Source organism: Macaca mulatta, chromosome 3, assembly GCF_049350105.2.
Source record: "Macaca mulatta isolate MMU2019108-1 chromosome 3, T2T-MMU8v2.0, whole genome shotgun sequence".
Classification (NCBI taxonomy): Eukaryota; Metazoa; Chordata; class Mammalia; order Primates; family Cercopithecidae; genus Macaca; species Macaca mulatta.
Window position 1 is genome coordinate 10,736,562 of NC_133408.1, and position 10,620 is coordinate 10,747,181.

Sequence of the window (10,620 nt, forward strand, 5' to 3'; positions counted from 1 at the left end):
CGGCCCAGGGCAGCGGCTTCGCAAACCCTTCCCTATTCGGCAACGAAAAACTTAAAAAAAAAAAAAAAAGTATTCCGGATTTAAAAAGGGATGACCTTTAATTTCTCCTCCTGGGCTCAAGGAATTAGGGGCTTATCTTGGCTGAAGAGGTGGCTAATTTCCACATACATGATCCCGAGAATACAATCACAGTTCATTATTCGGGGGCCTCCAGCCTCCACCACGGGGGCAGAGGTGGCTTTTTAATCCCGGGAAATCGCCCTCACCACCGTGATCACAGCAGCACTCCCTGTGCTCTCAGCAGCAGGTCCTTCCTCCCAGGCCTCGTGGCGGCAGCATTTGCAACCATTTAACCAGCAATGGCAAGAACCAAAATATAAATGACCTGGGGTTTGGTGAACTAAGACTTCACTAACGACTCAGGAATTCTCATTTCCAAAAATGGACAAATGCACCCTGGCAGCTGTCCTTTTCTCTGCTGCTGGGTCGTTCCTGGGGTTGGGCAGTTGTCCTGGAGCCGCCTTTGCCCTGTTTGGTGCTAAAGAAATTTAGGTTAAGTAAGACCAAAAGCCTTCAAAGCCCTTGGTAAGTAAACTATGCTTAATTTCTGAAACACACAAGGACTGCAAAACTTTACTCTGCATCAACCGAACACAAATCAATCACTTTAATTAAGCTAAACCCTTGCTAGATCAATGGGACTTGAACCCACAAAAATTTAGCGTGAGCGTGGCCTCTGGGCCCTGGCTTCTTGCAAAGCCCATGGAGGGAAGACTTGGGGAGAAATATGCACCTACTGAAATGAACTCCAGACCATACTCCACTGCCCGGGATCTCCTGAAAGCCTCCTCGAAGGCCCTGGCTCTACATGCAAAAGTGCATTGGGCACACCGGACAATTGTCTGTATAATTCAAATACCCACACACTTCAAGATAACTTGTTCTCTTAGATCATTATAGTTTTTCTGTAATTCCCCAAAGCCTCTGCTATGTCAGCAGAGATCTGGTGCAAACGACCCTTTCCCACCTGGGTGGCCTGGTGCTAGATGTTCCTCCCAAGCACCCCTGCCTCTAGGCCACCCCAGCCTGGGGCGGTGGCGCTGCCAGTTCTTCCATTAGAAACCAATGTGGGCAAGGTTTTTTCACTCAGTTCATAAAAATCTACTTTGGTCTGAATGCAGAGACTAAATGAAGATTTGCAACGCAAGAAAATTGTCTTGGTACTGTGAAGTGATATACACTCCCACGAAAGTGAGGCACTGGGCACGTGGCCCTTATCTGGAATTAAGGAAGGGCTTTATTTCAAAAACAAGGGATGAGAAGAGTCTGGGCTAGGCGCCTCGGAGTTAGCGGGTCCCAGCACTCACTGCTCTCCTGTAGCAGCCAGGGGTCCCCAATCCAGCCTGTGGTTTCCTGCCGGAGGGGTGGGGGTGGGCTGGGGGTGAGGGGGGTGAGGTTGGGACTGGGGGGAGGGGAGTTCCCTGCACCCCTGCCTAGCGCTGCAGGACCTGTGGGGAGGCTGTGCTATTGGAAGTCAGGGATGGCCAGCTTGCCGGGACCCCCAGGGAGAAATGGAGGGAAAGGGAGCCAGCGCCTCATCCCCCTCTGCCTGCCAGCACCTGTGAGTGTGTGCATGTTGGTTCCACACCCTGCCTGCGGTTCCTCACACCACAGACACTGCCTTCACGTGATCCCTCCTCTCCGGAAGCTGGCCCTGGGGGTACCTCCAGATGCAGGTCACAGAGACCATAAACAGCACCACACCAAGAAGACTTTGGAAGCAAACGGGGAGATAGTTCCTGCACTGTGAGGTGGCCGACCCCCTTCATAAGGGCGCCTAAGGGAGACCTGTAAAGGAGGCAGCAAGCTTCGTGCCTTCCTCTGGGTGGTGGCAGGGACTGTGTGTCCAGCCCAGGACACAGGGCCTGGACTCTGGTAGGAACACCAGGTTAGACGGCCATTCTTTCACTGCCCCTTCGGCAACCTCAGGCATCTAAAAACATCTGTGACAAAGTCTCCTCACAGGGTTCTTGTGAATATCAAATGCGGTTAACAACAAGAAGGTGCCGGTCCCTACTCCCAGCCCTCCATGGAAAATCGGACCTGGGAGTGTGGAAAATCCAGAACAGTTTGGGAGCCCCCACCTGGGTGCAGGGGTCTCACCTCCTCCCGACTCCCCCTCCCTGCTTTAAGACGCCAGCTGGGCCCGTCGCCTCGGTCTGATCTCCAGAAGGGCTCGACCTTTAACCTCTATTTCTCACCTCCAAAACGGGATTTTTGTGGGATTAAATGAGCGCGGCCCAGCCCAAAGCCCCGGTGTTTGCCGGGCTGCCATCACTTTGTGCCGCCCTCTCTGGCTTTCCCACCCTTTCCCTGACTGCGGCCTCTCCTCCCCCAATTATCACTCGCTCCAGGGGGAGCTGGAGTAGGGGAGGGGAGAGGGGTATCTCTGGGGAGCGTGACCTCTGGCGCGTTGCCGGCCATCTGAGGACTCAAGGTCACACTTTCGGATTGCAAACCACTCCAAAGTCAAGAAGGGTACGTGCGTGGCGGGAGAGGAGGGTGAGGACTGGCTGCCTCTTCCGCTCCCTGCTCCACGCAAGCAAATTTTGGGATCCTGGAGCTTTCCGCGCAGGCAGCCTCTACAGCTCCACCACCCCCGACCTCGGCGTTTACGACCCTGAAGCCGCAGCACGACCCCCCTGCAGGGGCGGTAGGCTCAGGGGCTCCCTTGGGAACACGAGGCGCCGGAAACCTGTGCCAGGGCGTAAGGAGGGAGTTTGGGGCCAGTTCCTCGCCTGGCTGCTCTAGGACAGCCTACAACTTGAGCCTCTAAGCCTCCTTTCCCCACACAAGGATCCCAGTAAATAGTCGCAATTTGGGGCGCATCTGCGCGCTTCCATCCTTCTCCCGCCTCGGAGCCCTCCTGTTCTCCCCGAGGCCCCTAAAAAGCCAGCCTCTTGCGCCCTTTTCCAAACTGGGGACCGGGTGAGAAGGGGGTGGTCGTGGGGACGCCCCAAGAAAGTCTCCCTTGGCCGATGGGGAGGGGCAGGGAAGGAGGCTCCTAGCTTGGCCGGGCGTGTCGCCTGCGGGTATCCTACGTGCTCTGAGGACAGGCAGAAGGCCCCTTGCCCCCACTGCCGGTGCCCAGACCTGGGCAGTTCATACGCCGCCCCAGTAGCTGCTGGCTCCGAGGAGGTCGGCACGCACAGCAGTCCGGAGGCTCCCTTTCAGCCCCGGGGTTCAGGGATCCAGGTCCTCCTCTAGCCCCGCGCTGAATGTGCAGCGCGCGCTCCACTTCCTCGCCTCCAACGAAAGCACAGGCCCTGTGCCCGGGAGTCCCCTTTACCACTTCCCAGATTGTCCCCTCTGCGCCTGTGAGCTTTCCCTCCTGGATCCCCGGCTGCAGCCTGGCAGGCTTCAAAGCAGGGATGGGGAAAGAGTTGTAAAAATCTACGTTGTTCTGTTAAACAGTCGATCTTTAATTAATCTGCATTTTTTCCAGCGGAGGTAGAGAATGGCCTCACATCTATGACGCCCTCACAGTTATAGAGGTGAGTTTCTCCTCACCCAGCTCTCCAAATCAAGTCGCTTTGATTCCAGGAAACAATGTCTAAGATAACTTGGCTTCTCTTGGAGTGCTCAGGTGGAAGTGGTGATGGGGGCACCTGCAGCTGAATTTAATCCCAAAGGCACCCAGGCATTGGAAGAGTTCAGACCTTGAACCCCACCTCTTTTTGTGGGGTGAATGACAGTTTCTGGAGTAGCAATTCCTTCTCCCTCTTTCACCCACACCCGTCTTGGGTCTTTCGGGTTGGGAAAGGGAGATGGGGAGACTTAACCTTGGTTTCCAACTTCACTACTGAGCTGGGTCCTGGGACCAGTCTGTTGTGCCAGGTTTGCAGTGGCACTGCTGAGTCTGGTGCTGGAGGCCCTGCCTTTGACTTCCCACGAGCAGAGGAGCAGAGGCTGACCTGCGTCCTGCTGCCTTTGGTCAGAGCAGCTATGGCCGGGGAGCAACCCGAGTTCGGAGCAGCTATGGCCAGGGAAGAACCAGAGCTTGCCTGCCAGCATGCTTTCACGGTTTCCAAAGCCGGTATCTCCAGAACGGAGGGCCCACTTTGGGGAGGGCCGGCTGACCATCGGACTTCAGCGCTGCCCCAGCCCGGAGCTTATCTTAACCACCCGCCAAGACTCATCAAGTTTTCAATTTTGAGCCCATGTCCAAAGCCAGCCTTGCTCTCCTGTCCTCTTCCCAGTCCTATCTACCTTCCATTTGTTAGTTCACTGTCAAAGGGGAGAAAAGATGGCCACCCAGAAAGCAGGGATCTTCAAAGTCCAGGCATTGAGTCCTCCATCCCTGCCATTCAAGACTCCTTTGACCCAGGGAACATGGGCAGCTCACAGGAAGGGGTGAGTGGCCTAGGAACAACACTTAGGATTCCCCCTCACTGCATAGTTCTGCTTGTGGGACCTCAGTCTTCGTCACAGCAACCCTGTGCATTGCTAACGGGCCCATTTTACAGACAAGGAGACCAAGGCCGAGTAGCACCGCATGACAATGGGGACTTAAACCTGGCTGTAAACGTTGAAAGCATCCCCAAGCCATTGAACTGGCTACTGAGTGAGGTGCTTACCCTGGTTCTGGTGGTCTCCCTCTGTCCTACACACAGGGACCCCTCTGAGTTCCTTTTTCTGTTTTACCACCTGAGGAGATCTGGGTTAAAAGGAACAGAGGCTGGCAGCCTCCTGGGTGCAGTGGGGTGAGAACATGCCCCACAGGACCGCAGTGGCAGCAACTGGTCTGCTATTGCCCTTGCTATGGGGCCTTAGGAAAGGCCTGTGTCATGTCTGGCCTCCATTTCCCCAGGTATGAAGGGTTAATCTGGAGATCCTTGCAGTTCCTTAGCACTATGCTATTCTTTTTATTTTGTTTTTCCTCCCAGAGTCCTAAGTTGGTCTCTAGATTCTTTACCCCAGCAATCCACTTGCTTTGAGACAAGACTGCCCTTGGCGGATCAATTCCTCATGGTATTTTTCACCTTGCAGCTGAGAGCCCAAGGCCATCTGAGAGCCCCTGCCACAGCCTGGGACCACCCTGGCCCTAAAACCTCCCTAGGGCCACTAACCTGACCCTGGCAGCTCACACAGATCCTATTCCAACCCCCCAGCCATATCCTCCCTCACAGACACAGGTTCCCTGAGAAGAGGTTAAATCAATCAAGATGCCACTCTTTGGAGCTACTGGAAGGGTGACCAGTTTGCATAAATGGACTCCTGTTTGCATAATGGAGGTCTTTCTAAATGCATCTTCCTCCTCTGCCCTAAGCTCCCAGCTTCCCTATTCCTCAGCCCCAGACTGACTGAGGGCCAAGGCCCCTGAGCGGCTGTCCTGACGAATTCCAAGGATATGTGTCCACCCACTCCAGGTCTACCCCTACCCCAGGCATCGCAGGAATGGAGGACGGAGGGACTAAGCCACTGCTCCCTTCCCTTTCTGAGGGGGACCAAACAGGTTCAGGGCCCTTTCCAAAACTCTAGGGCCAAACAGCTCCCTTCCAGAGTGCCAACTTCCAGGGTCACCCCCCAAAAAACACACAGGAGTCCCCTCAACTTCTCCCAAACCTGCCACCAGAGCAAGCTGCTCAAGTCCTGGCCCCCAGAAGGACCACCCCGCACAAACTCAGGGCCCAGCAATTCTCAGCCCAAATGCCTGGAGACTTGCTTTCCAGAGCCAGAACGCACAGACCCGGTTTAAAGGCGGCTGAGCGGTACACCCACCACTTCGCGGCTTTCCACAGGCTCTCCGGGAAATCCCTCACACGGCGAACAGTTTTTGAGTAGCCGTGTTTTCTCAGCCCTCCCTTACTAATTTCTGGTTTAATTGAAATCACTGTCCACAAATCATTTAATCTTTGGATTGTTTCTTTGAATGCTTTTTCTATTTCCAAAGGGGGCAGAGGGCAGTGAGCGCCCTCTTGTCTGGATTCCACACTTGCTTTGTTGTATGCGGTTAAGAAACGCTCATCCCAGGAAACCAGTTACCACCACGCCTCCCCCGGCGGGAAGGAGACTCATAAAACCGAATGCTCTTTTAATTTCCCCCGAAACATCAACCGGAGTGGAATCATCCCTACTTCTCTGCCAAGGGGTCACCCTTGAGCAGACAAGTAGCGACCACCTTGGGCAACAGCTCTCAGCAGGAGGGGCTGGGAGCGGGGTATTTTTGCCAGGTTCCGGGTAGGAAAGGTAGGAACCTGCGCTGGGCTGAAGGACTGCCGCGCCCGAGAGGAGAGCGCCCCGGGCCGCGCGGTAGGGCCGGGTGGCACAGGAGAGGCCAAGGGTCCTCTTCCAGCCACCTCCGCTGCCGGGTGTTCCCCGGTCCGCCCGGCTCCTGGGCAGGGGAGCCGCGGGGCTGGAGGCCGCGCTTGCAGACCGGCCCTCCGCGCTCCACCAGTGAGGCGCTGAGAAGCGCAGCTCCAGACCCAGCGACCAGCACAAATAACAGGCTTGGCAGCGACGAATGCAAAAGGTCGAGCTCTCTGATTTCGAGTAGAGTGCCTGGTGGGGATGGCGCTATGGAGGCGCCCTGCGGCCTAGGGACACCTGTCGCCTGTGCTGCACCGACCGTCCGGCGCCCTGCAGCGGAAGTTGTCTCCCTACCCCGGCACTGGCTCCCAGGGCTCCAGAGGCCGCCGCAGCCCTCCCAGCTCCTGGGCCCAGAGGACCCAGCAGACCCCTGAGCAGCGCACCTCCCAGCAAAGAGTCAAACCCTTCAGGCCAGGCCGCAGCGACCCCGCTGGGGGCAGAGGCGCTGGAAGACGCGGCCCGGAACGCTTGGGACGCCAAAAACGAACGTTGTGGTGACCAGGCCTTCCTGAGACCTGCTGCTCGGAGGTTCCTGGCTGGGCAGCCACTGTCACCAGCGGCAGCCAGCGTGGGCGGCGGGGCAGCCCACCCAGCGCGCCACCATTTCTTCCGGTTCCGAGTCTTCGGGACCTCGTGTCCCAGCGCCCCTGGCCCACTGTGACACATTTTCAATCCAGAAAAGAATGGCAGCTCCGTCTGCCATTTTCGAATTAATCGGCCTCCTCTCTTTCAGCCGGATCTCAGCTCACCAACGGCGCGGGGGTGGTGGTCTCTTCTGCCCTGACTTCCCGCACCCCAGCCTCACTAGAGGGCCCGGCTCCGCACAAGTGCTCGCTCTGTGGCCTCAGCCTGCAGTGCCTGGGCCTCGCCGTGATGCACGCTGCCTCCCAGCACGTGAAGCCGACCCTCCTTCACCTCCTCCAGGAAGAGAAAAAAAGAGGGAGGAATGAAGGAAAAATAAAGGGAATTGTAGAAAGAAAAGAAGGAAGGGAAGGAGGGAAAATGAAAGGAAGGGATGGGGAAAGCAAGCAAGCAAAACAAAACCAGGGTGAACTTCCAAAGAAAGGAAAGAAGGCAGAAAAGGAAAGAAAATAAACCAATGCATTGGCAAAGGAAGGAAGGAAGGAGAGAGAGAATGAAAGAAAGAGGAAAAAAGAAAGAAAAGGAGACAAAGAAAGAAAGAAAGAAAAAGAGAGACAGAGGGAGAAAGAGAGAAAAAAAATCCAATCCAAACCAGAATGCATTGGTGAAGGAAGGAAGGAAGGAGGAAAGGGAGAAAGAACAAAACCAGAAAGAACCTGCAGGCTGTGAAGGCTGGGGGACTGCCTGCCCCTGGAACAATTCGTAATTCACCCTCACCCAGCCCTGGACCAGGAGAGGGTTTGGACGCCTGGGCCGCCAAGGCCCTGGCCCCTCGCTCCAAGCCAGCGCCGAAGCCGAAGACCCTCACGCAACCTCCCTCAGACGCCCCAGCTCTGGACGCCAGGCCGCGGCAGCCCCTCTAGGCGGGCCGGCTTGAGCTTCCCGCTTGGGCCGAGGCCGCCGGGCTCCCCAGCGTCCTCGGCTGCCCACCTGCTCCTCACCTTCGGGGAAGACGGCGCGCATCTTCAGGTAGCTCGTGGTGAGGCGGATGATGGACGCTTTGTCCAGCTGCGAGGTGATGGCCGACGGCAGCGGGAGCAGCTTGGCCAGCTCGTAAAACTCGCCATTTTCCTTCTCCCTCCTGGTCTTGGCCGCATTCTTGGACTTCTCCTTCATCGCGCCTCGGCTCCGGGCATATTAGACCCGGCCGTGCTCCAGGCCCGCGGAGCCCCGCTCGTGCTGCGGCGGCTGGGTTGGGGAAGGGGACGCCCGGAGCCGGGTGAGTCCGCGGCGTGGGCCGCGGGCAGGTGCGCAGGGCCTCCCGGGGTTCCGAGACGCCTCCCCGCAGCCGCCGGGCCTGAGCTCCGAGCAACACGGCGGCGCCGCCCGCTGCTGCCCGGGGCGCAGCCTCCTCCGGGCTGGACCGTCCCGCGGCAACCGGAGCCCCGTTCCTGCTCGCTCTTGCTTCCTCCCTCCTGCCTCTCCTGCCTCGGCCTTCCTGGGGGCGTAGGGGCGGCCGGCGCGGAGCCGGAGGCGATGCTTACTCCTTCGCCCAGTGTTCGCACCGGCTGTGGCGAGGCCCCTCCGGACTGGAGGGCTGCATGGGCGGCGGCGGCCGCGGAGCCATGGAGCGGGAGCCCAGCGGAGGGGAGCGGGCCGGAGGCGGCTGGGGCTGGGCCCTGGCCCAGGCGCGCTCTCCTGCCCTTCCTGGCGGCTCCCTGTACCTGGAGACGCAGCGCCGGAGCCCGCGATCTGTGGCGAGGCGCAGCAGCTTCGCCGTCCACGTGCGGCCGAGCCGCGTTTGTTTATGGCGGACCCGCCTTCGGGCGGAGCACTGGCCGCCCGGGTCCCGGAGCGGGGGGGGGGGCGGGAGGGGGGAGGGACCGCGGCGGGGGCGGGGGCGGCGAATCTCGCCTCCGACCCCGCCGCGGCCATGGAGTCACAGGCGCGCCTCCGCGTCAATGCCTCCAGGGACTCTCCCGGGAGAGACCCGCGCGCTCCCGGGCTCGGGGAAGTCGCGGTGAGTGCACACCGCATGCCGCGGGGACCCGCTCCTGAGCGCAGGTCTCCGGACCCCGGAGCTAGGATGGGCGGCGGGGAGGGCGAGGGAAGGAGGGGTGCCAAGGCCGCCCCTGTGGCTCTCGGGCAGGTCACCAGCAGGCCCGGCCGAGAGGAGGCGGCGCGTTGGCCAGGCGCCCTGCCCGGGAGGATCCAGCCTTCCAAGGGTGCGCTGGTCCCGCGTCCTCGCCCTCACCGAGTTGCAGGTCCAAGAGCTGAAAAGGGGAAAGCCAGGGGCTCTCCTCCCCCCATTACACACACACAAGAAAACGGCGTGAGTGGCTCCGAAGTGACCCTTCTGCCCTTTCTGTCCTCGAAACACTAAGGTGAAAAGAAATTGTCGCCTTCTCAGGAGGAGCGGGAGGCCGCAGGGGCTCGCAGGCCAGGGGAAGGGAGGGGCCGGGGAGCCCAGCCGGGTGGCGAGGCCTCTCCCAGGGCGCCGGCGGAAACAGGGCCCAACTGCCTGGGCTGCAGCAAAAGCAGCCCGATTCAGCGCAGCCGGAATTTTGAGGAATCGCAGTTGGGCGGGCGCTTAAGGGCGAAGGTCGCTGAGCCAGGGTCACAGGGTGGGCGCAGGTGGGGCCCATGGTGATGGGGCAGAAGGCAATTGGAGACAGAAGACTCCGTTGCAGACGCGGCCACAGGGCATTCCGGAGCTCTCCTTCAGGGCCACTTCGGACTTAAAGAGTCCTTTTTTTCCCGCCTGTGTCCTTCCCTGTCCGGCTCCTGCAGCCTGGAAATGGGTGTGCGACCCAGAGTCCTCCACGCACCCCTGTAGTGGCGTTCACATAACCCCACCTCTTCCAGGAGTGCAGCTTTCCAGGCCCCCCAGGCCAGAGACAGGGGCAGAGGACGCAGGGCAGTTTCTTCCCTTGGCGTCGAGATCATGTGGGGACTCTCGGCCGTGTGCTGCAGGCTGCAGAGCTGTGGAGCAGTGGGGGTGCGTGACCTGGAGGTCAGCACGGGCCGGGAGGACACCCGGCCGCGGATGCGGGCGCGGAGATTTGGGTTTCCGGTGTCACTGCTCTCGCCACTGGCCCGGGATCATGAGCTTGCTGCTCCGAAAACTCGCCGTCGGACAGCGACTTAGTATCCTCTTCCCTCCCCTTCCCTCTCCTGCGCCAGGAAGGCCTGGCCTTCAGCAACCGTGCCTGCAGCGGGAGCTCCTGACCTTTTCCAGGGACTCCTTTGAAGGTCAAAAGTTCGAAGGCCTTCAAAGCGGAGCAGGATCTCTCCAGGGGCTGGAAGGTGTGCGCAAACCCGGGCTCGACCCCCGCCTGTCCCTAGCCCCTCGCGGAGCCCACATCGTGGCCAGGGCTCGTAGGCGTGGTGCTCCGAAACCGCGACGCCACGCGAGCCGGACGCGCAGAGGACTGTGCTTTCCTTTGGGGTTTCGGATCCAGGAGGGCTTTTCTGTTGCAGCGGCTTGAGCAGAGGGCCGTGGGCGAGCGGCGCGGGTCTGTAATGCCCAAGCCTGGCGAGTCGGGCCCACCTCCGCGCCCAGGACCCTGCGCCTGGCTGCGCTGACAGCTGCCGGCTCGGGGCCTCTGGGAGAAGGGGCTCCAAGGGGTTAAAGGCTACGGATCCAGCCCCTGCTGCAGCTTCCTCAGG

At 59.5% G+C, this 10,620-nt stretch overlaps 1 protein-coding gene across 1 annotated transcript in view; it reads right to left on the reverse strand.

Annotated features, from left to right (window-relative positions):
• The window catches only part of SIM2 (SIM bHLH transcription factor 2), a 47,657-nt gene extending 38,896 nt beyond the window's left edge, over positions 1–8,761 (reverse strand). Inside the window, exon 1 of the mRNA XM_015132914.3 lies at positions 7,953–8,761. Within this exon, the coding sequence (XP_014988400.1) occupies positions 7,953–8,127 (175 nt within the window). The 5' untranslated portion in view covers positions 8,128–8,761. The remainder of the gene's footprint in view (positions 1–7,952) is intronic.
• Between the last annotated feature and the right edge of the window lie 1,859 nt (positions 8,762–10,620).